The sequence below is a fragment of the Pelophylax lessonae genome (genome assembly GCF_965119305.1).
Source record: "Pelophylax lessonae genome assembly, chromosome: 7".
NCBI classification, from domain to species: Eukaryota; Metazoa; Chordata; class Amphibia; order Anura; family Ranidae; genus Pelophylax; species Pelophylax lessonae.
In genome coordinates this window covers 148,418,613-148,446,512 of record NC_138774.1, presented here as the reverse complement: position 1 = coordinate 148,446,512, position 27,900 = coordinate 148,418,613, and the positions used below count along the sequence as shown (strand labels likewise).

At 43.0% G+C, this 27,900-nt stretch overlaps 1 protein-coding gene across 2 annotated transcripts; it reads left to right on the top strand.

Moving 5' to 3' along the window:
• The first annotated feature begins 427 nt into the window (after nucleotides 1-427).
• Nucleotides 428-27,560, top strand: PGRMC1 (progesterone receptor membrane component 1). Of its 2 annotated transcripts, none has more exons than XM_082263507.1 (4): nucleotides 428-560; nucleotides 826-1,160; nucleotides 17,865-18,020; nucleotides 27,217-27,560. In XM_082263507.1, the coding sequence occupies exons 2-4, from the start codon at nucleotides 890-892 to the stop codon at nucleotides 27,309-27,311; spliced, it is 522 nt and encodes a 173-aa protein (XP_082119633.1). In that variant the 5' UTR covers nucleotides 428-560; nucleotides 826-889; the 3' UTR covers nucleotides 27,312-27,560. The 2 variants fall into 2 exon arrangements, with proteins under 2 accessions (XP_082119633.1, XP_082119634.1); XM_082263508.1 differs by having other exon boundaries at nucleotides 463-577.
• The last annotated feature ends 340 nt before the right edge of the window (nucleotides 27,561-27,900 follow it).

The following is a 27,900-nucleotide window of genomic DNA, read 5'->3' as shown; positions in this document are numbered from 1 at the left end:
TTTCCATGCAAAACAATGTACCGCTTTTAGCACAGAAATCCTGACATAATCAGACCGCCAGGGAGATTAAAGCAACAAATAATGAGCAAAAAAGCTAAATTACGTAAAATAAACAACTCTTAAATACACCAGAAAAAAAAGAAAATATGCACATTTCCCTTAAACACACACACACAATGAGAAAAAATTAATTGACAAAATCAGTTTTGACAATCACTCTGCTCATCCCTACACACCTCTGCTAATACTGAACATAGATTTGCCTCTCTTCTATAGCCCCGCTTTATTTAATCATGCTAGAGGAGCTGCAACTCAGAAACAGGATTAGTAACCGGATACTAGTTTGAGGAGTTAGTCATCCACGTGAAACATGACAAGTTGGGAGATGTAGAGAAATTTCTTTTGTGACATCTGACCTGGAACAAATCGGAATGAAAGAAAACTCCTCTTCCTGCACATAAAGAATGCAGTATTAGCCAATGGTGCTGGTGAGCAGCCAAGGCTTGTGCAGAGCTGGGAGTGACACAGTGAAGGCAGACGCACACACTACACGGCACTCAGTGAGGAGCACTTCAGGGTAATGTCTGCTTTTCAAGGGGAAATCTACCAGTCTACACCTATGTGTGGGAACTGTAATCTTTCTGTTTGTTTTCATACATGTTTCATAGACAATGCACAATGTACTGTGTAGCTCTCCCCCCTCTTATGACTGCATGTGCTGCTTGCATTCCTACTCACATGGCGCACACTACTGTGGTTACAGAGTAATGCATGATATTGTTTTTACATCAATTATTCAGTGTGACGTTTGTTTTTGTTCTGCAGGTAGGAAGGATTTAACCTCCACGGAATTGAATGCTCTGGCTCTGAGAACTTGCAAGTAATTAACATGGCTGAAGAGGGCATCCTGGTGGAGATCTTCACTTCTCCATTAAATATATGTCTTCTGTTACTATGCCTGTATCTGCTGTACAAGATACTGAGGGGGGATAAACCCAGCCAATCAGAAGAGAGAGAAGAGCAGCTACCTAAGATGAAGAAGAGAGACTTCACGATGGCTCAGCTTAAAGAATTTGACGGTCTACAAAATCCCAGGATTCTGATGGCCATTAATGGCAAAGTGTTTGATGTCACAAGGGGGAAGAAGTTTTATGGACCAGGTGAGAGCGAGTCTCATTTAATCCATGGAAGTGTTACAAATGTTAAAAGTAGATTTATTTATTACAGTTTTTTGCGCAGCATTTTACATCCATCTTGTACATTGACATCAGTCCCTACACTCAAGGAGCTTACAATATAGGGTCCCTAACTCACTTTCATGCATACACAAACTAGGACCATTTTGGACAGGAGCCAATTAACCTACCTTTGGATTTATTTTAAGTTTTGCAACTTTTAAAAAAAATTCAATTTTAGAAATGCAGCTTTAAGAAACTGTTGATGACAGAACTGTGTAGCGCACTGTGCCGGATTAATCCGCCTAAACCCGAAACTGATAAAATAGTCCACTTACTGTTCCCACGCCCACCAAACACAGGGGGCCTGGAGAATTTTTTTTTCTAAATAGCTGCATGGCGGGGGATTGGGGTTCCCCCCCCTTGACAGCAGTCAAGGGGGGACCACAAAATCCCCCGCCATGCAGATATTTAGAAAAAAAATGTCTCCGGGCCCCCTGTGTTCGGTGGGAGCAGGAACAGTAAGTGGACTATTTTATCAGTTTCACCCAGGCCACAGATAGAAGACAGCGTCCAGAGCAGGTACTGGGTGGGGGGGGGGGACTAACAATGCTGCATTTGAATTCTTGTCTTAGCGCCGGTTCACATATGTGCGATGACACATCGCATGTGATGCACAACGCACTGCTGTGCAAATCGCATGTGATGTGTGTGCAATGCAAATTTAGCCATACAGATTGTATGGCTGAATTTGCATCGCATTCGGACACAATTCGCGCAGGACCCTTTTTTGGTTCCGCACCAGAATCGGATAGCATGGGTGTTCACACCAATGCAATTTGATTCATTCCTGAACTGGCAGTTCGCACTGCGATATGCAAACTGATCTGGGGGTGTCATTAACTTTGTATTGACACCACCAGTAATTTGCATATAGCAGTGTGAATTGCCTGTGAGTTGAATGCGATGCGGGAACCCGCAGTGGATTCTCGGGGTTCCCGCATCGCATATATGTGAACTGGGACTAATACCAAGCACGTTTTGGAGTAAGACATCTGAGGGGCATTGCTGTAAATTAGGGTACACTAGTGTTGCCCGCAGAAGAGTGAACCACAATGGATCACTTTTCAGAGGGTGTTTGCCAGGTGGCAAGGAAGCATTATGATGCCTCCTCTCCATCTAATTTAAACCTGAAAAACCTGCACCACCGTTAAAGGTTCCCCCTTATGTCAGGACCTCCCCTCCTTAGTGCATTCACCCTGCGGAAGGTGGTCTCTGGTCACCAGAGTCCCCCATACATCAGAGTTCCCGGCATTCCCCTTGACCTCATTCTGCAGGATTCCCCCTTACAGTGCAAGGGGGAACTCTTTGGATGCTGACATGAAGGGGAGCTTTGACGTAAAGGGTAATGCTGCATACCCTGATGTAAGTGGCAACTCTGATGTAAAGAAGAACACAGTGGACTCTGATATAAGGTGGTCTCTGGTCACCAGAGCCCCCCCCCCCTTATATCAGAGTTCCCCTTTAGAGCATGTACTTCAGAATTCCCCTTTATGTCAGAGTTCCCTTGCACTGTAAGGGGGAATCCTGCAGACTCTGATGTAAGGAGGAACTCTTTGCTGGCTGGGTTATATTAACCTGACCTTTGTGTAAATGGAGAAATATGGTGCTTGACTTTTGTTTAACTTAAACACATTGGTAATAGCACTATCTACATGTTTATAGTTTAAATATATGTTTGCACTGTTTAGCACAGAATATGGGCATTTTAGGTACTTTTTTGCAATTTCGGGGGGGGGGGGGTGAGTTCCCACACTTTTTTTTTTTCCCAGGACTTGACCTCTGTATGTAAGGCTACCTACAGGCACTAACAAGTGGCCAGTTATGCTCAATCCAGAAGCCAAATTATATTTCTAATTCAAGATCGCCTTTTACATTTGCATTTGGCATTTCTGTACATTTGTGACATCTATGGCATATACACATCAGCCAGGATCAGGTCTCTTGGACAACACATGTCGAGCATGCTCAGAGTGCTGTAAATCCATGGCTTGGGCAAAAATTCTGATGTTGATCGGCTTCTGTTTGGCTTATTCATAAAAGCACTTTTTGGTAAATTTGCAGGAGTATTTCTGTCCCTGGAATACATGCCACTGCGAACAGCCACTGCTATTAACGTAAAACCACTCGGGCACCTCAACATACAATCTTAGATGCGCACAGTTTGCATCTAGGGGCATACGGCTTTATGTACGTGTGGGTTTACGCGCGTAGCAGCTTAAACCTGCCTATAGCTATTTTTCTTTATGCGCAGCTAAAATAGGCTTGCAATTTATATTTTATACATAATGTATATACAATGTGCCTATGTGCATGAGCCATCACTGTGTCAGGAATTGTAAACAGCCAGAGTACAAGGGTCATGGTATTGCTTCCAATGGGCTGCGATACTGCCTTGCTATTAGACGGTGGGACAGACTCATTACGTTTTTCGGTTTTTAAAAAGCTTTTTTTTTTTAAAAATTTAAAATAACACCAGAATCCTAGAGACAAGGGTTAATGCATTCAGCATTAACAATTTATTGGATGTGAAATTTAAACTTGCCCAGCTTGCCAATACTTCAAGGGAAAGTGTCTTTAAAGGAGAAATCTAGACCGTTAAATAATTTTAGTTATACGTGTGAAAGAGATCAATTTTGTGGAAATAATGGCACCAATGTGTGTATTTAAAAATAAAATAATAAAAACTTGCTCCATTCTTTAGTTTCATGTACATGTTGGCAGTCTTTTTTAGTGGTGTTTTTTCTTATTTTTTTATTTTTATTTCAGTAATGTTTCTTAACCACAAACTGTGATCTATGTTGCTTTTGTTTATAGCAAGAAATGTAGTTTTTGCCTCAAACAATCAAGTGATTTGATAATGTTGAGCAATGTACTTGTATGTGAAATATGAACTTTAATGATAGGCTCATTTCAATGGTAGTAACATGTGTGGGGGTGGTGTGCAGTAATCAATAAGACACCAGTACAAAAAAAAAGCTAAAAAATAGTAATTTGTGTGTACGTAACATATTTAGCACCCACTTCACATTTGGATGTGATATTATTGATATACTGTACAGTGTGTTTGCTGAATATAATTTGCATAACCCATTGTTTATAACTTTTTATAGTTTGACTTTCAGACCTCTATTGTTGGCATAAAGCTGATTAATCATCAAGCAGATATAAAAGACACACATTATTGCAGCTCTAATAATCTAGTAATAGTTCATTCATCATTTAAAGGTAGTTTTTCAAAGCGAGAAGTGTATCTGTTTTGGTATCGGCTGCTTGCAGTCAACTATACAGCAGGGCTTGGGTCTGAGAGTAAAAAGCAGTACGAGGAGCCAACCAGTTCATGTTCTGACAACAAGCATGCTGATAGGAAGAGAAAGCAGAGTGACATGGCCTTATCAGTGTGCTGTCTCATTTACTGTTCAGTCACAGGCTGGGACAAATCCAGGGTGACCTGGTCTCAGAGGAAGTGGGTTGAATAATGCTGGAAGGACATCGAGTGGCAAAAAAGGAACTCCAGGGGAAATCGTGAATAATTTTGCAGGAAAAGCTTGTTTTGCTATTTTAAAGTTTTTAATGAGCTATTCATTTTCACCTTATTTTTGACTGGAGATATACTTTAGCACTCATCTTCAAAATATTTGCTAACACCTTCCCACCTCTCTATCCGCTGTATGACAAGAAGAAAAATCCAAATGTCCATTTTACTTCACTGAAGTCAGTCATATGATACTTGAAGGTGATTGGCTCAACCCCTCCTAGGGTAATCCCTGACTACCTATAACTCAGTCAAGTCAGCTGTGTGCAAAGGCGGAGTCTCCAGGAGAAAACCTTTGCCACTGAAATAAATCAACTAGTCTGCGTGTGGTTCAAAGGATTACGCATAGCAAAATATAGATATACAAAATGGAGGAGCATGTCCCACGCTCCTACAATACTCTCAGGCTAATCCTTCTCTTTTCTGTTTATTTCCGGGGGTCTATATCACTGCATGCATGATGTGGACACCTCCTTTTGGTGGAGGCAACACTTGGTACTTAAAACAATAAGGATTATTGAATCCGAAAATGATGTACCAAATTAAGACATACAGTATATCTTCAAAGGATAAGTTCACCTTTCATAATACATTGCACCCGTATTTAGGGTCTAACATGGTATTAAATCAGCATCCACAAGACCCATTGTGACAGTGGACGGGGGATCTTCACCCTGCATCCACTATCAAAAATTAAAAGGAGTGCAGACGAGCAGGGCTTTGCCCACCAGGTTGTGTCATTCATTCAGAGTTCTGTGAATGAATGAACTATAACTATCATAAACCATTGCAGCTGACGGCTTGTAGTTCTCAATTAACTTCAAGGGTGCTGATGAGAGTTCCAGTAGTCCATTTGTTCTTCCTGTCATTTTAACTGCCTACCCATACAAGGCACGGGCAGGCAGCTACACAGTCTGCAGGACCCTGACACTGCGTCTGCGATCTGCTCATTATAGGTGCAATGCTTTTCAGGCACCTAATAATACATTTAAAAATAAAATGATAAATGCACATTTTTATTTATTTATTTTTTTTTGTCTGCCTTTTTTTTTTTTTAGGTAGGCAAATTCGTTATTCTGCAAAATTTTATCCTGTGTGTTTAGGCACCGATTGACCTCTGGCCACGGAAGGGTAAAGCAGCAATTGCAGACCGGTGGTATTGTTGCTTGCTGTACACCTGCTAAAGCTGACACATGCACATACATTTCTTTTGTAGTGCGGATCCATAGATATCGCCTTTTATTTCTTAAGATTATCACAGACCGTAAACCTTAAGCAGTAACCGGAGTTCAGAAATACTTCAGGCTAGTGTCAGATTTCATAGGCATGACTTGGCATAACTGGTTCATCCAGTTTAGATTTTAGTAAATCATTGAGGCTTTGCTCTGTATTAAATCATAGGAAATGTTATGTGTTTAGACAAGACGCTTTGTGTGTTTACTGCATATGCATAATATAATTATTATTATACAGGATTTATATAGCGCCAACAGTTTGCGCAGCGCTTAACAAAATGAAGGCAGACATTACAGTTACAATACAATTTGGAACAAAAGGAATCAGAGGGCCCTGCTCGTTAGAGCTTACAATCTAAAAGGGAGGGTCAATTGATACAAAAGGCAATAGCTGTGGGGGATGAGCTGATGGAGCAAGTGAAACAGTGTTAGTAGCCATAATATTTGAATGTGTGAAAATTTTGTCCTTCTACTTTATTTTTACTTTAGGTGCACTTTATACGTGGAACAAAGTTATACTGGGTCATATGTAATTGTAGACTCTTGAATTTTTCAAGGACTTTATGGAGTTCTGGCTATTAACTAGCATTTTGCCTCAGAGAGTTATTATTGGTGTCAGGGTTTAACAGATCTCTGAGCCATATAACCAGAAGGCCTAAGGGATAGCTGCCATTAACTTTTTGTTGACCGTGGACTCTCCTACCTTCCTCCCACCTTGGTCATTTTACATTTGCTTCCTAAACAAAACTCCCAAACGCTTTTATAATACATGGATTTTTTTTTTTCACTGCTTACATTTCAGACTAGAATGACACTGGAGTCCAGTCATATTTTACTAAACTGGATTAAAAAAGTCTTTTGCATTTTATATACCGTATTTTCCGGCGTATAAGACGACTGGGCGTATAAGACGACCCCCCTATTACATGATCTACCCGTAATACTTATACTTAGGTTACCTTGGAGATATTATACTCGGCGTATAAGACGAGCTCCCATTTTTGGGGGATTTTTTTGAGGTTCAAAAGTAGTCTTATACGCCAGAAAATACAGTACTTTTTTGGCACCTGGACGCTAATTCACCAGGTCAAGATTGGATTCGGTCAGAAATATTGCAAATGTTTATGTATTTGTTGATGTATCCTCACAAAGTATTTTATCAGAAAAAAATTATATTAATGATATTATTGCATGTGCAGTTTGAATTTTGAATGCAGTTAGTTATTTGGTCAGCCTGATCACCTGAAAAGTAAAGAATTCTAAAGTCCGCTTGTGTGTGTGTGTTAGGCATAGTTACCTGCCTGTGACCATGATAAGAACCCAAGTTTCACAACACTTAGTTGAACATTGAAATGATTTGCGAAACCGGCAATGACTTGCACAGTTTAGATCTTTGCACTTTGTATTTGGACTGATTATACTCGGAAAGGAGTCATTATGTGGAAGCTCATATCTGAATAGTATAGGTTTGTTTTTTTTTTTTTTTTTTTTTTTTTTAGTATGCAATGAATGCTCCTGAATTTTATATAGAAGAAACTTAAAGCAATTCTAAAGCCTTAAGGTTTTTGCATTTATGGTACAAAACCCTCTGTGCTGCAGCACCTCCCCTTCCCTTATTTCCTTATTCTTTCCTGAGCCTGATCAGATCCAGCGATGTGCACAAGAGCAATGGCTTTCTCCTTCCTGGGTAGATTGATAGCAGCGGTTATCCTGGCTCCCGCTGCTGTTTATTAATCTCTTCAGTCCCATAAATGTTCAACCCCCTTCATGACCAGGACATTTTTTGTGATCCGGCACTGCGTTAATTTGACAATTGTGCAGTCGTGTGACTCTGTACCCAAATAAAATTTAGGTCATCCCCCCTCCCCCCCTCACAAATAGAGCTTTCTTTTGGTGTTTGTTCACCTCTGCTTTTTTTTTTTTTTTTTTGAGCTAAAAACAATAAGACAGACCATTTTGAAAAAAAATATATATATTTTTTTTACTCACATAATAAACATAACCAATAAAAAAAAAAAATAAAACATAAAATTTCTAAATCAATTTAGACCAATATCTATTTTGCTACATATTTTTGGAAAAAAAATCCCAATATGCATGTATTGATTGGTTTGCACAAAAGTTAGAGCGTCTACAAACTATGGGATATTTTATGGAATTTTTATTACTAGTAATGGCGGCGGTCAGTGACTTATAGTGGGACTGCGACAGACAAATCGGACACTAAGTGACACTTTTGACACTTTTTTTTTTTTTTTTTTGGGACCAGTAACACTAATCGTGATCAGTGCAAAACATATGCACTGTCTTTGTACTGACACTGGCAGTGACGGGGTTAACATCGGGGGCAATAAAAATGTTAAATGTGTCCCTAGGGGGTGCTTTCTAACTGGGGGGGGTGCCTGTACTGCAAGAAGTCAGAGATCCGTGTTCCTGCTTAGCAGAAACCTAAGATCTCTGTCTTCTTTTGTCAAAGAACGGAGATCTGCTTTGTTTACATAGGCAGACCGTCATTTTGCCTGCCTTGGGAAAGATCGGCTGGTCCCAGGGGATATGGGGGTCCGCTGGACCTGCCGATGGGCTCCCGTTGTGCCCCAGACCTGGAAGAAAAAAAATTATCTACAGGTACGTGGTTTTGCGCTAAAGGGCCGCCCTGCCGCAGTATATGTATGTCGGGCAGTCCTTAAGCAGTTAAATGCTGTGCCAGGTGGGGCTGAGCTGCCCCCTCTGTGTCAATAGTTGCAGCCAGAGCGGCTCGGGAGCAAGCCCGCACCTGGGTGCACTTGCCAAAAAGGAGGAGTCTGGAGCATCTGCAGGGGACCCCAAAAAAGGAGGATCGGGCTGCTCTGTGCCACACTATAGCACAGAGCAGATGCCACACTATTGCACAGAGTAGGTAAGTATGACATGTTTTTTTGTTATTTTAATTACAAAAAAAAACAAAAAAAACTATGAAGCTTTAAAGTCACTTTAAGCTTCAGAGCCTTAAGCCTAGTGCACACTTTCAGAAAATCGGACAACCAATCATTGGATTTTCCAGGAATGTGCGTATCATGATGTAGCCAAAAATATTGACGTGATTATGCTCGTAAGTGAACAGGGCCTTAAAGACCATAAAGACCATACAGTGTGTATGTGTATATATGTGTGTGTGTGTGTGTAATATATATACACACAGTATCTCACAAAAGTGATATCTTTTCATGTGACAAAACTGAAGAAATGACACTTTGCTACAATGTAAAGTAGGGATGCACCGAAATGAAATTCTTGGCCGAAGCCGATTAATAATAAAATGTTTGGCCGAAGGCCGAATACCGAACGTGGTGTTTTGCATTTTTTCCATTTATTTTGCCAATTTTTTGTCCTCTCTCTTGTCCTCTCGTGTGTCTCTCTCTCTCTCTCTCTTGTCCTCTCACTCTCTCTCTCTCTTGTCCTCTCAGGTCTCTCTCTCTCTCTCTCTCTCTTGTCCTCTCTCTCTCTCTCTCTCTCTCTCTCTCTTGTCCTCTCATGTCTCTCTCTCTCTCCCTAAATGTTACTGAAGGGAATGGGATTCAGTGCACACTGCAGCCTTGTACCATAGGGTTAATGTTAGTGACACTGTAGGGATTGGGAAGGATGCTGGGAATGGAAATCAGGAAGCATGCAGGCAGCCTTGTAAATTTTAATTGCAGATACAGGGCACTGGGCAGGTCAGGGTTAATGTGGTAACATCAATTACTCAGTGACAGACAGTCAGTGTCAGTGTGGACTCGATCAGATTATACAGTGACAGACAGTCTCTCATAGTGGTGGTAGTAGGAGGCTGGAGGTGGACTAGTAGGAGCCTGGAAAGGAGCACAGCCGCATACATACATTACTCACTCGTGCACTGCAGCCCGCCCCACACATTCAGTGAGTCTTACTCTCCTCCCTAGTTTTTTCAATGGCACATTCAGGAAGCCAATCACGCCGTGAGTAGCGGCACAGCGGAACCAATCAGGTGTGCAGGCACGCGTGATTGGTTCGCTGTGCAGCTAATCACGGCGTGATTGGCTTCCTGAATGTGCCATTGAAAAAACTAGGGAGGAGAGTAAGACTCACTGAATGTGTGGGGCGGGCTGCAGTGCACGAGTGAGTAATGTATGTATGCTCACCGCTGAAGTGTCCCGGCTTCACGGAAGTCTGTGAGTCCTCCTGTCCTCCTCCGAGTCCCTTCCCCCTGTAAATATCGTGACCTCGGCGATATGAATATCGCCTACGGCCACAGAACAATAGTCAATATCATATCGACTATCGTTCAGCCCTATTATTCGGCACAAAATTATTCGGCCTTTTGACTTATTCGGCCGAACACCGAAAGTGCTATTTTTTCTATTTTCGGCCGAATAATGTTCGGCCGCCGAACATTCGGTGCATCCCTAATGTAAAGTAGTGAGTGTACAGCTTGTATAACAGTGTAAATTTTCTGTCCCTTCAAAATAACTCAACACACAGCTATTCATGTCTAAATCGCTGGCAACAAAAGTGACTACACCCCTAAGTTAAAATGTCTAAATTGGGCCCAATTAACCATTTTCCCTCCCTGTGTCATGTGACTCATTAGTGTTACAAGGTCTCAAGAGGCTCTGAGGAAGAGGCAAGGCCTCGAAGCGCGTTAGCCTTCAAGAATCTAAGGGACTACTCATCCTCGGATACTTTTACTGAGGACTGCGTTCCTTTTGTGACATGCTTTTAACAAGAACTCATTTGTGAGTATTTTTAATCCTTTTTTTAAATACACCATCTAAATGATAATGCACTAGGCCGGTGCGCCCTTGTGTTTGTTTGTTGTTGCAGTGTTTCCAGACTTCCCTGGTCGTGTAAGGGGCAGCAAGGCCGTAGCATTTTTCCTGGGTTGACGTGTCCACAGCTACAGAAATATCTTTAATACCTTAATAAGGTGGACTAAAGTTCACACCACTCCGAGCTCAGGTCACGGGTGCTTTGCACCAAAAAACTGTATGTACTGTTAATGGGGACAGAGGTCAACATGGCCCCTCATGGCAAAGAACTCTGAGGATCTGAAAAAAATAATTGTTGCTCTACATAAAGATGACCTAGGCTATAAGAAGATTGCCAAGACCCTGAAACTGAGCTGCAGCATGGTGGCGAAGACCATACAACGGTTTAACAGGACAGGTTCCACTCGGAACAGGCCTCGCCATGGTGGACCAAAGAAGTTGAGTGCACGTGCTCAGCGTCATATGCAGAGGTTGTCTTTGGAAAATAGATGTATAAGTGCTGGCAGCATTGTTGCAGAGGTTGAAAGGGGTGGGGGTCAGCCTGTCAGTGCTCAGACCATACTGCATCAAATTGGTCTGCATGGCTGTTGTCCCAAAAGGAAGCCTCTTCTAAAGATGATGCACAAGAAAGCCTGCAAACAGTTTACTGAAGACAAGTAGACTAAGGACATGGATTGCTGGAACCATGTCCTGTGGTCTGATGAGACCAAGATAAACCTTTTTGGTTTACATTGTAGCTAAGTGTCATTTCTTCAGTGTTGTCACAGGAAAAGATATTATAAAATATTTACAGAAATGTGAGGGGTGTACTCACTTTTGTGAGATACTGTGGATGTGTGTGTATATACGCCACTGGCGCATGCGCTCTGAAGGAACGGCTGCCCACGTGCATGCACCGGAAGGAAGACCGGGTATAGATGGACGCCGTCTCCAGTGATGATATTGCATCACTGGAACCCTTCGTTTTCAGGTAAGTGTCAAATAATGTGCTAGTATGTGATGTTATGCCTTTGCCTTGCAGGTAGGGCAAAAAAAAAAAAGTGCAGTGGTTTACAACCACTTTAATAAACAATTTAAACAAGAAAATATACAGAGTGAGAGGTGTCTGTCCCTTCTTTTGAAAAAACTGATATGTGAGCATATCAATGCAAAATGAAGTTCTGGGCTTTGGTGATGGCAATTTTGTTTTTAAGGCTGGGTTCACACTATTGCGAATTGGATGTGGGTTTCCCCGCACCCAATTCACATGACAAGAGTGTATGACTGGCTTTCAATGGAGCCGGTTTACACATCTCCAGGGCAGCCACGGAGCGCACTGCAGAGGAGTCCTTTGTGTCTTTGGCTCCGTTTTCAGGTCCCAATTCAGCCAAAAATTTGGACCGAATTCAGATCTGAAAACGGTGAATGGGGACACAGTGGACCCCCTGCTGCGAGCCGTGCCGCAAACAGTGTGAACCCAGCCTCCAGGTTAGTAAATAAGAGTGGTATTTGTGGGTTTAGTAACCAATCTGTGTCTTCTTGTTGTCTAATATGCTGTACAACAAAACCAAATCTGTTTAGGTTTTTTTGGTCAAACCAGGCTCTTCCCTTTTCTGTCATTTTAAGCTATGGTGCCCACTGGTCACAATGAAACTGGCTCTGCAATCGAGCACTTTATATAGTAGAAATTCTAGTTCTACTTTTCACAAAAATATATTTTATATATGCAGTAAGGACTTTCTTCCTGCTTTTCAGGTATCTCTTTTGTGCTTTCTCTGTCATCCTCTAGGTCAGTGATGGCGAACCTTGGCACCCCAGATGTTTTGGAACTACATTTCTCATGATGCTCATGAACTCTGAAATGTAGTTGAGCATAATGGGAAATGTAGTTCCAAAACATCTGGGGTGCCAAGGTTTGCCATCACTGCTCTAGGTCAGGGGTGTCAAACTTAATTTCATCAAGGGCTGCATCAGCAATATGGTTGGTCTAAAAGGGCCAGTTGTATCTGCAAGACTATATAAATGTAGCACCCTCCTAGGTAGGTGCTAGGGAGAGAGAGTATTGTTTTTGTCTCTGTCTGCCTATCAGAGGAGCAGCAGGCAAAATCTATATTGCTTTCCGCTTAACAGAGAGCGGGATCTGTGAGTTAGGTCTGCTCATGGTGCTCACTGTGTGATTCATCTAGTCTAGGGAGTGTTTCACACAGATCCAATGGGGAGGCATATTGGACAGTGGAGGAAACCAGACTAACGGGTACACAGGTTTTGATACTCAGTGATTGGCACAGACTGGTTGTTTCGGTGCATTCTGGGGTGCGGTATAAATGCCAGGAGCACATGCTGCTCGGGGTCTTTGGCTGGCAGAGTCCCGGAAGGAGGGTGGTGGCTGCCATCTCCTCTGTAGCAGTTGGTGTTGGGTCACAGGCAGTCAGCCTGGTGGACCAGAAGGAATGACCTGAGCCCAGAGGTCCAGGAGAACTGACTGGAGGGGTTAAGACACTGGAGACCCTAGAAAAACAGTATCATGAGTACAGGGGATCTTGTCTAGGGCCCTGACCTGAGAGGTGGCCACCCCGAAGTAGTATAGTCAGAGGATGGGTGTCAGCTGGTGGAGCGAAAGGGGGTGCTAGGCGAGTACCCTGAAGATAGTTGCTCAATCAAGTCATCTACTCAGACTTAATCCTAAAGTTCATCTAGTGGCAAGGTGAACCAGCATCCTGGCTGCATCTACCGACCGGAGTCCTCATCTTTTGTGAATAGTTCAATTCTGGAGTATCCCACTCTTCCCTTCTCCCATCCCTAATTTAAATAAAACCACAAAAAAACACTACATCCCCCTAGACTGTTCATTGACTGAGCCGGAGAATAAAGAGTTAAATTGTGCATGCTGCAGTTGCTAACGGTAACCCAGGGAGAAAGTTTAATATCCAGCAGTCCTCAAGGGGACAGTGCTACATAAATATACTCATTGTGCTGCTGCCGGGAAGAAACTGGGAAGCAGGGTCTGGAGGAGGACCAGAGGAGGGCTGGAGTCAGCCGAATGCTGAGAGCAGGGACAAGAGGCGGTGTGGCTGCACAGAGAGCGCAGGATTTGTAGGATGAGGAGGGGGGCGGGGTCAGGCAGAGACAAGCCTCTCCACGGCCTCTCAGAGTTCTGTCCTCTCTGCAGGCATCTGCTTGGACAAGGTGGGGGCCAAGACCAGGGTGTGCTGCAGGAGAGGTGCGAGGGCCACATGAAATAGTCTGGGGGGCCAGATTTGGCCCCTGGCCTTGTGTTTGACATATGTGCCCTAGTTGGTACTATCAGAGCTGGTAGCTTTGGATTTTACAGCCACATGACTCATTTTTAATGGGAGCCATCAATAGAGTGGTTCATCATAAAGCAAAAGTGGAACTTCCGCTTTAAGTACTCCTAACCCCCTGACATCCCACATTTTGGCATGTCAGATTTTATTTTTTTTTTTTTGGGGGGGGGGGGGCGACCTTGTTTTGACAGGTACCCGCTCCCCCTCCCTCTCCAATCTTCTGGAACACCTCAGAGGTCCCAGAAGATTGCCAATCCAATCAAGACACACGACTCGCACATGCGCAGTGTGCACCTGGCTGTGAAGCTGCAAACCATCACAGCCGGGTGCCCACACTAGTGATGCCGGTGCCGCAGAGGGAGAGGACCAAGGGCTTAGGGAGGCCGCATTGCTGGATCGTGGGACAGGTGAGTGTGTGTTGCGTTTATTAAAAGTCAACAGCTACACTTTTTGTAGCTGCTGACTTTTAATAAACGCAGAAAAGGCTGGAACACCACTTTAAGTCTTGTATACAAGTGAAGATACTTATAACCATTACAATTCAAACATCAGTGAAAGTATGTGAATTCAACAAAGACGTTATGAAAATGAGTGAAGAGGAAGCCAGGAACAGATGCTACCTGCACCAGAGGGAACTGCAAACAGTTGAGGTTTTCTAAACTACCTGACTGCCCTTGACCAGTAGAATCTGCTCAATCCTCATAGTCATAGGTCTATTGCTAGATCTGGGCAAAAGTGTCCAGATAGTGGGGGTACTTATTGTAATGTCTCTGGAAACCTTGATGAAATTACCTGGTAAAAAGACTTAAAACTGGCTTTGAAGAACACAAATTTAACTATAATCTACAGCATGGGTGTCCAACTTTTTGGCTTCTCTGGTCCACATTGAGTGTAGAGAAATTTTCTTAGGCCGCATATAAAATATATACTATACATATACAGTAAAACCTTGGATTGCGAGCATAATTGGTTCCGGAAACATGCTTGTAATCCAAAGCACTCTTATATCAAAGCAAATTTCCCCATAAGAAATAATGGAAACTCAGATGATTCGTTCCACAACCATTTATTCATAAGTCCTTCAGTTTATAGTCCATATAAAAAGATTATAGCATTGCGATAGGTTGTGTAACCATAAAATGTCCATCCACAAATAGCCGCTTCCATAAGGGGATTAGGAGTAAAATCCAGCAGGAGCTACAGAGTATCAAAGAGAAGAGAGGCGCCTCTAAGTGTAGCAATATGGTTCCATTTAATGAAGGTACAACATTTAGCAACTCACATGGTTGATGAATAAAACAGGCACATCTAAGTATGCAGGCATCCGGGGTAAAGCTGTCCACATAGACTAGTCTGTAATCCTGACCGGGAAGACCACCCTGGAGTAAAGCGATCTGAAAGCGAGGGGAAGCATGGAAGGGATGATGTAGATGGCGGTGCGGAGGACGGTCTATGTAGACAGCTTTATCCCTGATGCCTGCATCCTTAGATGTGCCTGTTCCAATCATCAACCATGTGAGTTGCTAAATGTTGTACCTTCATTAAATGTAACCATATTGCTACACTTAGAGGGGCCTCTCTTCTCTTTTATACTCAGCTGTGACTTGAGGCTACTTGTATATCAAGACATCGCTTGTATATCAAGTCAAAATTTATTGGAAAATTTTGCTTGTCTTGCAAAGCGCTCTTAAACCAAGTTACTCTCAAACCAAGGTTTTACTGTAGTTACATAGTAGGTGAGGTTGAATAAAGACAATAGTCCATCCAGTTCAACCTGTGTAGGTGTGTGTGGCCGTAATCATCTCACATACTATAGTTAAGATATATAAGTAATAAAATGCCGCCGTGCCCCCTGCACTAATTTAACACCGCTATAGGATGATCAAATGAAATGGAATCGGTATACAGAGGTTTACTTGTTCTGAGAGAACACTCTAACCACCATGAACACTTCAGTGATTTGAAGTGGTCATGGTGGTAGGAGTCGAAAACACTGCACATGCTCGCCTACCCCCCCTCCGAGGCAGCCTCTGCCTACCATTAGTTGGAAGCTGCTGTGGCCGTGCCCCCGACCCAGCTTCCTTCCTCCCCAGCAAAAAAAAATAAATTGTCAGGGGTCAGTGGGCCGCATTGCCTGCGGTTCCGGGCCACAGGTTGGACATGCCAGATCTACATTGACTCTAGATCTACGGTGACTCTAAACTAGTTTGTTTAGAATGAATGAAATGGTTAAAACAGTACTTTGTGTCATGTTCTTATTCAAAGAGCCTGGCTACTGAGCACTGAGAATTACAAACTGATAAGGAAGCTCAAATATCCTGGTGTGTTGGTCATGTGACATTTGATTGTCTGTCTATCCTGCTCTAGCTGTATACAGATTTCAATGTGCGACCAGTAACTACCGCATGTGATTTTTAATGTTCTCCTAGTGCAAAGTCTTCTTTAAAATGTTCATATACATTAAATTGTTTGCTAAAGGAGTCCGTAATTATTAAGTTATAAACTTGTTTATATGAAGGAGCTAGGTTCTAATTGTAAAACCCTTTTTGAGATGCCAAGCAGTTGCATATCCCTGACTTGGAGCCGGAGTAAGCAGGATACCTAGGAGTACATTGTATCCTGTTTCTTGAAAGAAACAAATATGGTATCTGAAAATACATTCCAGAACTAGTGTGTGTGTCCTGCTATATGTTCATTTCTACCTCCTAATAATAAAGTGGTTCTAAAGGGACCCCAGAAGAGCAGGATCAGGGCTTCCCTGTTAGGAGCAGGTAAGCATAACATGTTAATTTAAAAAAAAAAATTCTAGGCTTCACAATCACTTTAAAGTGACACTAAAAATCTCCAATTTGTTGTTTTGTTTGGTTGTTTTTTTCTTGTGTGTGTGTGTGTGGTTTTATTTATTTTGCTGCTATGATTTGATTTCCTGTTAGATGGTGACTGACTTTGTTCTCCATGGTCCCACTGTGTATAGGAACGGAGCTACCTTCTGCTCGCTCCTGAGATGAAATGTGAGCTTTGTAGTGTACATCGAGCAGTGCGCATTATTGCAACGAAGGTGCACTGCTCACTCCAGACAAATGAGGGGGGGGGGGGAGAGAGGTTCAGGAGTTCACGAAGGATGTTACAAGAAGGCAGAAAAACACAATAAAACCATTTAATGAAAAATAGATTATGGGACTAATCGTAATGGATGATTATGTATTCTTTTTGAAGCATAAGGTGTAACCATTTTTATTTTAATGCTGACCTTGTCTTTTGGCAGAGGTAATCGTAAAACTTTTTGGCTAGTTATTTATTTATTCATTTAGAAATGTAATGTTTGGCTGAATTCATTTTTATGTCTAGAAGTTCAGTTAATATCTTTCAGGGTTTTGTCTCTTTGGCTAACCATAAATCTGCAATGATGGTTTGCCCATTCCCACCAATTATGTGTTAATTGGATGATTTAATGTTTATGAACATACTGCAGCCTCTGGCTGACTGATGTGGACAGGCTTCCTGCAAGTCCAGACTCCAAACTTTCTATTTTATTTTTCAGTTATTTTACAACATAATCCCTAGACCCACTGTTATGTATTTGTTTTCTGTTGTGTTCACCCAAGACCTTGAGGTTCCCATTTAACCTGTCTACAATCAGCAGCCTCTTGCCGTTTATTACAATACAAAGTATACATTCATGTACATAATTGCACGGATTTTGTGTATAGGTATGAGCAGCAATATTTTCATTCAAATTACGAGGTTATTAAGGTTATAAAATTGTGGATGCTATGTTTTGTTATATAAAACTTTTATTGTCTTGGTTGCAGAGGGGCCTTACGGTGTGTTCGCTGGATGTGATGCTTCTCGTGGTCTTGCCACTTTCTGTCTTGATAAAGAAGCCTTAAGAGATACATATGATGACCTCTCGGATTTAACAGCTTCACAGCGGGAGACATTAAGTGACTGGGAACAACAATTTACCTGTAAGTTGTTTTGAAAGAGAAAATGTTCATTATATATTTTTATAAGCTACAAGAGCTTCTAGATCAGCACCTAAAACTTGAGTATCCGCACATAGCCTGGACTGGAAGTTGTAGTGTGAAGATTGTAGTGTTAAAAGTGGTGCCCAAGTTTTTTTTACCTTTTTGCATTCAATGCATGAAGGTAAAAAAAAAGCTTTGTGTATCATCCCCCCTCAGCCCCCTTTTTTAATACTTTCCTGAGTTCCCTCCAATCCAGCGATGTTCACAATAGCCTCAGCTGTCCCAGGACTCTTCCTCCTCATTGACTGAGACAGCAGTGGGAGCCCACTCTTTAGAGAGTACACAGCGATGCCCCTGGGGCAAGTGTGTTTCTCTGGGGGCACTGGTCTAGGGGGAAGAGCCAGGAGCACCGGCGGGGGACCCAAAAAAGAAGAGGATCAAATCTGTTCTGTGAAAAATCAGTATACCATGTTATTTAAAAAACAAAACTAAGCTTTAATGCCACTTTAGAGATGTTTGTCTGGCACGAGAGCTTTGTTATAACTTCCATAGACTTTAGACACATTGAAAATGTACATTTGTTCAATTTGTATGCAAGGACTGCTTTTCACTGCTAGACTTAAGAATAGATTGGAAAGAGCGAGCCAAAACCTTGACTGGTTTCTATAGGAAGCTGCCCTGTTTTAATTATGTTATCATGAACTAACCAGTGAATTTTAATACCCTTTCACCTCCCTCTAATAGCATTGGGCCATCAAGGCATCCTCATACCTGTAAACCCACTGTTTCTAGTTGAAAGAATGATAGTTCAGACTTTTTCTTCCTGGGGGACCAAAGCTTTTTTCCAGGACATCCCAGCTCAGCCATAAGACCACCTAAGAGGTAGACATCCCTAGAACAGCTCTACTGTAATTTTATGGATGGGTGACCATATAGGTTTCTCTTTTTTGTTCTGATCCTTCTTAACCATTGGGTTATACTGCCCCCTACAGGAGTAGGACGCTAGGTAAGAAAAGCGGCAGCACTGTGCAACACTTGCAAAAACAATGTAAGCATGGGATCAATAACTGCAAAAAACAAAAATATGTCTAATCTTTGGGTCCATCTAAGAGTTCATCATGTTTAATTGTATCATGCAGCACAGAAAAAACAAAATGAATCACAAGGTGAAACATCACTATGCCAGGCAACAATAACAGATATGTTTCGGGGAAAAAACAGGTGACTAAAATCAGATGGAAGATCCCAACTGCTGGACAGAGTAATCACAGAGATGATGGTCACTGATAACCAGCCATTTACAATAGTGTCTTACTCTGGTTTTAAGCGGTTGATGTCTATACTTGAGCCAAGGTACACACTTAAGAGTGACAAGTTTTATCGAACTGAAATGCTGAAAAAAAAATTCACCAAAATGTCGTTGAGAAAGTAAAGGCTATGCTGCAACCAGAGAATGCTGGCAACTCCCTCTCATTCACGACTGATGGCTGGTCAGGACAAACTGAATCACTAATGAGTCTTACATGCCACTTCATTGACAGCGGATGGAGAAGAAAGCATTTGGCGTTGAATACAAAAGTGATGCAAGGATCCCACACTGGGGAGTACATTAGAGAAATGTTTCTAGGCATGCTAGAAGAATGGGGGAATCACCAAAGACCGAGTGATGCTTGTGCTTCGAGACAGCGGAGCGAACATGGTGAAAGGATTGAGACTCGCTGAAGTGTCAGACCTCAGTTGCATGCCACACACCCTCCAACTTGTGGTAAATGATGGTCTGTCAAACCAGAAAGCTTTGCTTGACATAATTAGCATGCTGAAGAAGTGCGCAGGCCATTTCCACCATTCTATCCTTGCCAAGCAGCGACTGAGGTACATTCAGGAAGACCTTGGCCTACCCAAAAACAACTTGATACAGGCTGTTCCAACTCAATGGAACTCAACGCTATACATGCTGCAAAGGATGCTGGAGCAGAAGCGAGCTCTTACCATATATTCTGGCGAATATAGACTTGGAGGACATTCTTGTCCTACGGCTGATCAGTGGGACATAGTAGCCAACATCATTGAGACATTGGTTGAGTCGGCCTCCGTTGGGAGGCAGCCCCAGTGAGACTGGCTGGGATAAGTGCACTTGTGGCTGGGCCTCCACACAAATTGAGGATACAGCTTGCAGCCTAATAGGCCTTGCGGGCAGCTTGGCATCTCCTCTTTAAAGGGTGGGGCTGTGGGGGCGGTTTAATGTTTGATGGCAACCATGCCGCCATTATTTGTGGAGGGCACCTACCCCTTTTAGCGCTGCGGTACCATCAGGATACCCTGCCTGTGCGTCCATGTTACGGCAGTAGGCCCCCTTTTAAGGGGGTTATTTCCTATTATGCATGCCTCTATGGAGGTGCGGGGTCCGTAGGTGGTCCATTCATGGACCTTTGGTCAGCGTTGCCCTTGTGGGATCTGCCCCTTCCTTGCTTGTTACGGTTTTTCCAGGTGACCTTGGTATATAACGTACACCGCCCTCCCCTGCCTCATCTGTCCATCAGATCCTAAATCTGTTTCAGCTGCCGTGGATGCGAGTTACCCTACTGGGTTTGCGTCCATGCACCCTGAGTGCTCAGACAGTTGGGATGTTTCCTCTGCTCCTCTGGTCGTGCATGAAAAGGTGCTGGAGGATGCACTGATTGTGTCCGAGTGTGAAATTTTAAACATGGCAGAGATGCTGCATCGGAGGCGCCGGTCCCTTTTGGGACCACAGGTCCTCCACTGTGGCGGGGGTGTTCCCCTTTCCCGCTTACATTGCCAACATTGTCACATAACAGTGGGGTTGTCCAAAATAAACTGTTGTTGTCCCTAAGTGTGTTGCTGTGAAGTATCCTTAGGATTCCCTGCTTAAAAAAAAAAAAAGTGGACAGTCCCACCTGTAGTGAACTCGCCATTTTCCAAGCAAAGGCTCTGGCCTTCCATATGTTTTAATATAGCTGGTATGGCTTAGGCCGGTATTTACTATTGCCCTGGTGTCGCAAACTCTGACGTGTTGGCTAAACTTTTTACGCCAGGATTTGGAGGGGAAACAGCTTTCCCTTGCCTTTTGCGGAGCTGGTGGATCAGTTGATCCAAGGGCTACAGTTTTTTTTTTTTTTTATCTGTGATGCCTCTTTGGATGCGGCTCCTTTGATTTCAGGCTGTCTGTATCAGCAGTGGTCTTTCAGCGTCTTCTCTGGCTGACAATGCTGGTCTGCGGACCAGACTTCTAAGAAGGTCTTATCTTATCTCTCCTTAGTGGAGGATCGCCTGTTTGGAGCTTCCTTAGATGACATCATAAAGGGTCTCCACAGGGGGAAGAGTACTCTTCTTCCACAGGCTACCGAGGGCAAGAAGCCCCGTCGTAGACGTAGGCCATTCTTCTCGGCTCAAAAGAGGCCTTTTTCGTTCCTCAAGGGATAAAAGTCCTTCAGGGCCTCCCCCCGAGGTTCCAAGAGGACCTGGTCTGGCAAGCCATGATGGGCTCTTCCAGACCTGTGGACAAGGCTTCCTCTGCATGAAGGGGCGCCCTCACTTGTATCTGCGGTGGGGGGACATCTTTGCTAATACCTGGAACCGTGGACCTCTCTGGTACAGGTCAAGTGGGTCCATTAATTCATTCGGTCCGGCTACACGACCAGGTTTCGGTCTTTTCCTCTGGAAAGGTTCTTTCCTTCCAACCAGCACTTGTCCCCAGATCGCTTACGGGGTCACTTTGGGGCAGTGCAGGACTTGTGGAGTGATGGTTCTGGCTTTGGGGTGTTTTCTGGGGTTTTACCCAAACCTGTTTAGTTTCCTGGAAGGAAGGCAAGGTATGTCCAATTCTGGACCTCAAGGCGCTAAACTGCTTGGTGCGGGTACAGAAGTTCTGAATGGAGTCCATTCGCACGGTAGTGGCGTCCCTACATCTAGGTGATTTTCTAACTTCTATTGACCTCAAGGAATCCTACCTTAATATTCAAATATGTGCCAGTCATCAGCGCTTCCTCCGCTTTGCAGTGGACGAGGAGCATTATCAGTTTGTGGCGTTTTGTGGTGTTACCCCTTGGTCTCACCTCTGCTCCTCAGGACTTCAAGTGTTGACCCCGGTGCTAGCATTGTTGCATCAGTGTGGGGATTGCGGTACTGGGGTACCTGGACGATCATCTTTTGCAAGTGGAGTCTCCGACTGCTCTGATGGACACCTTTTGGAGATTGCTCTGCGATCTCTGAGGGAGTTTGGTTGAATTCTGAACCTTCAGAAGTCTGCTTGTGTTCCGTCCACAAAACTGGACTATCTGGGTGAATTCGGCCTCAGCCAAAGTGTTGCTTCCTCTGGAAAAACTCCAGAAATTGCAGGAGGCAATTCAGCTTCTGTTGTCCAGCAGACGTCATCCCTCCGGGCTTGCATGTGGGTGCTGGGCCTGATGGTGTCTACCTTCAAGGCGGTTCCATTTGCACAGTTCCACATGAGATCTCTGCAAAAGGAGATTCTGGTGACATGGGACAAGAATCCAATCTCTCTAGAGGTGGCTCATTCTCTGGCACTTTGAATGGGAAATCTTTCTCCCCCTGTAGGGGGCGGTTGTCAGCATGGATGCTAGCCTGTCCGGATGGGGAGGCGTCCTCGGCACAGCTTGTGCTCAGGGGATCTGGACTCGGGAAGATCTGGAGGGGATCTGGACCCTCTCTGCTGTACACATTCCATGGAAGGTGCAGAGTTTTGTGGCATGGTCTTGGGATCCTCTGGCCGATGCAACAGACTCATTAGTGGCTCCTTGGAGTCAGTATCATCTGATTTATGCCTTTCCTCCTCTCAAACTTCTGCCAAGACTCCTGTGCAGGATCGAGGCAGCAAAGGAGTTCGGTCATTCTAGTGGCTCCAGACTAGCCTCGCTGGTCTTGGTACTCTGATCTGGTACGGCTGGTCGCCGATGCTTCTTGGAGACTTCTCTCAGGGAAGATCTGAGATCCCAAGGGCCAATCTTCCCTCATGTTTTAGTTGCTGGTTTTAACAGCTTTTCTGTTGAAAGCCAGGTTCTGAAGGATAGAGGTTTGTCTGAATCAGTGATTCCTACGCTGTTAAAGGTTAAAAATCTACCATCGTACTTAGAAGATGTATGTTGCGTATTGTGAGTCTTTTTTGTGGTTCTCTCTCGCTCCTTTTTAGGTGGCTCGGATCTTGGCTTTTCTTCGGCCTAGACAGTTTTCTTTGAACGTCCATTGGCCACACCGTCCTTGGTGCGTTCCTTTATCCAGGGAGCTCGACACTTGGTTCCTCCAGTGTGGTCTCCATTACCACCGTGGGTCCTCAATTTGTTGTTGTCAGTTATCCAGGAATCTCCCTTCAAAAATATCGGGAGGTTCCCCCTGCTTATGTTGTCCCAGAAGTTTGTCTTTTTGGTGGCTATTACTTCTGTGTGCAGGGTGTTGGAGCTTGTGGCGTTGTCTTGTCGTCCACCTTACCTGTTGGTTTACAGAGCTTAGCAGAGCAAATTGCTTTGCATTTCCTTGTGGTTCGGGCAATCAGGGTGTACCTGGCAGCTACGGAGTATTTTCGGAAGTCCGACTGATTGTTTGTTTGTTTGTTCTCACGTTTGGACCTTAAAAAGGGTTAGTCTCTTCTGCTGTGACCATTTTGGGATGGATCAGAGAGACGGGGATTAAGGCCTATTCAGTTGGGGGTTAGTTTCCTCCTTTCCCTGTTAAGGCACATTCTACTAGGGCGCTTAGTTCCTCCTGGGCCTTCCGTCATCCGGCGTCAGTGATGCAGGTTTGCAAGGCGGCTATCTGGTTGTCTGTGCACAATTTTACAGAGTTTTATAAAGTGGATGTGTTGGCATCTGCAAATGCTTCTTTTGGTTGCAAGATTTTGCAGGCTGCTGTTTTAGAGGACCTGGTCTTTTTTGAGGGTGTATTGTTTGTTTTGTTTTTTTTTTTCAGGTGAGCTCTAGTTGGTATGGTTGAGTTCCATGTTACCTGGTTGGCTATGGTTAGCCTTGGGAATTTAGTTTCTGCTGTTTCCCCCCCCCCCCCCTCATGTTTGACACTGCTTTGGGACGTCCCAATAACTAAGAATCGGGAGCTGTGTCCATCAATGAACGAAAGAGAAAATGGTATTTTTGGCTTACTGTAGAATCAGTTTCTCTGATGATCATTGACGGACACAGCACCCACCCCTCTGTGGAGTTGGCTTTCTTCTGACACTGCTTGTAACAAAACCAAGTGCCTATAGCTGAGAGTGGGTGTATACCCCCTGGGACTGCCCATAAGCGTAGTGAAGCTTTTTCCTGCCTAGTGTCCTACTCCAGTAGGGGGCAGTATAACCCAATGGTTAAGAAGAATCTGGAGCTGTGTCCTTCTATGAACATCAGAGAAATGAATTTTATGGTAAGCCAAAAATCCAATTTTTCCAAACCACTAGCTGTACTTTGTTTATGCTGTAAGGGTGGTATGCACCATTTGTCTTCATCTACATAATTTTAATTGTTTTCACCAGTCAAGATGAGTCATCCCAGGTCAAACTCCGAAAGCATTTAAATGCTTTACATTACAGGGTCCAACGCAAACGTATGTCTGATGTTCTAAAACATTGGCTGAAGGAGAGTCTTCAGAAACACTGGTGGAATCATGTAAAATAAAATCCTTAATGTAGTTAAAGTGGAACTTTATCCAAACCTTTTTCTAGTTTTTGGAGAAATAGAATATGGTTTGCAATTTTTACTCAAATCAACCTCTATCAAATCTGTGAGTTCTTGAACAATTTTGACTATTATTCTACTGAGGAAGTTGGATTTTATTTTGCTTCTGATCGATCACAGGGATATCTTTGTGGTATACCAGAGATCTAATGGCAATTACTCTGCTCTATTTGTGTGTTTAAAAAAAAAAAAAAAAAGTATAAGCGACAGCTCACCACCTTTAGGCCGGCTGCTTTTTCTTTCCTCCAACTATGGAAAGAAAATCACTCAAATTTCCCCCTTCAGCACAGTCAGTGTGATGGGGGAATCCCTCACATGGAGCTATTGTGTTCTCCTGGTGGGGGGGTGGCACTCCTCCTTGGGAGAACACAGTAATTATTGCTAGCGGCTATAATCGCATGTAAAATCTGACAGGCTGGGTTGTACCCAAGTTGATCGCTCAACTTGAGTACATTGAGCCTGCCCATACATAGTTCGAATATTGGCCAGCTCCTGCTAAATCTGCCAAGATTTGAACCGTCTATGGCCAGCTTTAGGTAATGCTAGTTGCTGCATTTAGCACATCAAAGAGTGCATTGGAAAATTGCTAATACTACAAGGCCTGTCAAGATGATCTCAGATTAATGATGGATTTTTTTAGGTGCTGATGGTGGGGATGCTTTTCTGGTAGCTTACAAACACATGAACATGACTGGGCATTTTCACTGGTTTCATAAAATGCCCTGATGGATTTATTTTGAAACTGCTGCTGGGAGCTGGCATATGGATGTGATGTTGACCTCCCTACCAGACTCAGAGCTGTCACTCAAGTGCCACTATAGCAGGGGTGTTCAACCAAGTCCAGTAAAGAAACCCTTTTCTTTGGCTACATTTGTTTGCAAAGGGTAACACATTTTTACAAAACCAATTATATAAAAAAAAAAAAAACCTTTTTAAGTAAGTTTACAATTGTGTTGGGGCTGCAGGTCTTGACACTCTCTTGCATTCGAGTATTTGTCTTCACTGTCCCGGTGGCTACATAAAGTTATGTAGGAAGGTGAGCGGGGGAGAAGCCTGTCCATCGCAGAGAACAATTAGGCCTTTGTAGACGGGGAAATGACTATGGAATGCAAGGAGGGAGTGGGCTGCACTAGGGAATGGACTTCTGAACTAGTCAAATTTCCTGCAAGTTGAAAGGCACATTGCAAGTAAAATATAATTTATGGAGAAAAAAAATGGTGCATGTAAAGTATGCATTTAAAAATACAGATTTTTCTGTGTATTTAGTTGAATTTTGTAAGTTGTTTTATAGTGTGTCTCTTTATTGCTTGTTTGTGCATAGATAACTACGTAACAGAAACACTGTAAACCATGGGGTTGATTTACTAAAACTGGTGTTTGGTTTCTATGCAGAGCTGCACCACATTTTACCAATCCACTTCCAGGTTTTTGTCCAAAGCTTAAAGTGGTTTTAAAGGCAGAATGTTTTTTACAATAATGCATTCTATAAATTAACCTCCCTGGCGGTATGATGATTATTTCAGATTTTAGGTGCTGAAAGCGGTACCATTATTTTGCATGCAATTCTTAAGGACGAGCAGCCCAAACCAACTATTTACATATGATTTTTTTTTTTTTTTACTGTGCGTTCTTCTTTATAACATCTCTGGTATGATAAAGTTTGAAACACAAAATCATAAATTATAATAAATAACTATTAATAAGTTCAAGTGTGTGTATATGTATATGTATGTGTGTATTTGTGTGTGTGTATACAGTAAAACTGGAGGGCAAGGGCACTGGAGGGGGCAAACTAAGGTCAATTTATTTTATTTAGTAATGTAATCCAATAGGATTACAATATATCAGTGTGTTTGTGTGTTTTACTTTTTGAATTTGCCGCCGGTTCCACCCCCCTGCGACGCGGCGCTCGCAGGGAAAGAAGGCCGGGGCACACAGCATCCAGTGGAAGATCCGGCCGCCGTACACGTACACTGCCGGAATAAATTGCGGGATACTGGGGACAAGGTAAGTAACCTCTTCCAGGATCCAGTGACTTCTCCCTGGCGGTACCCCGATTTGTGGCTCGGGGTTACCGCTAATGGCACTGAAATTCCAACCCGAGCCACACTCAGGAATACCGCCAGGGAGGTTAAGGTAAAAAACCTTCTGGGTGAGAAGAGAGAGAAAGAGACCATTCACAAGCACTCAGCAGAGGGGAGGAGCCAGGGCCATCGGTGGGGGGGACCCAAAAAAGAAGAGGATCGGGGCTGCTCTGTGCAAAACCATTGCACAGAGCAGGTTAGTATAACGTTTGTTTGTTTATTTTATTTATTTTTTTAAACCGATCACAACATTTAGAATCACTTGAATTGAAAAAGCTGAAGTAAGAAGCTGATGGCTACAATACACAGCTGCACCAGATTTTGCACTCCGCAGTTTTAATAAATCAACCCCTATGTGTATTTATTTATTTTTATAAACTCATCTATTTATATATCCCATGTACTTTATTTCAGTTAAGTATCACCAGGTGGGAAAACTTCTGAAAGATGGAGAGGAACCAACAGAATACACAGATGAAGAAGATGGTGACCAGAAGAAGAAAAACTAAAGAAATACATTATGCTTTGAATATAAGTTCCTACATTCCAGATCTTACATTTGTTCTAGTTTTGCAGTATATACTACAGCATTGCGTGTAGTAATGCTGTAGCCCGTGTGGTTGTCTTCCACAAAGTTTATTGTTGCTTATTGTACACAAACTTTCTACGCAGTGTCTATGAAAATGCTTTGTATATCAAGGCTTTCCTTCAGCTGAAATGATACTTCAGGGCCGTGTTTCCAAAACTTTTCCTTGGGTACCACACTGAACACGTTTCAGTTATCCTTCTTCTTTTTTTTTTTTTTTTTCTTTTGTTTTGCCCTTTTCTTGTCTGTACTGTTGTGAGTATCTGTAATGACTGACCTGTTAGTGATATTTCACAAAAGGAAAAGGAAACATAAGTTTATGGTTCTGTAAGCTTTCTATTAAAAAAAACACTAATTAATCTAATGATATGAATTCTAAAGTGAGTAAAGTAATGGTTTGCAAAAAAAAAGTTTTTTTATTTTGGTGTTTTTGTATTTTCCAATTTAGCAGCCTCTCCAGTGACACATGGGCATTGTTAAAAACCTGTACTTTCCAAAAACCAGCTTGAGAA

Excerpts from the sequence above, each read along its gene's own strand:
- PGRMC1 (XM_082263507.1), top strand. The coding sequence starts at position 890 with ATGGCTGAAGAGGGCATCCTGGTGGAGATCTTCACTTCTCCATTAAAT. Across the intron at positions 1,161-17,864 it reads GAAGAAGTTTTATGGACCAG|AGGGGCCTTACGGTGTGTTC; the intron begins GTGAGAGCGAGT and ends TCTTGGTTGCAG. Across the intron at positions 18,021-27,216 it reads CTGGGAACAACAATTTACCT|TTAAGTATCACCAGGTGGGA; the intron begins GTAAGTTGTTTT and ends ACTTTATTTCAG.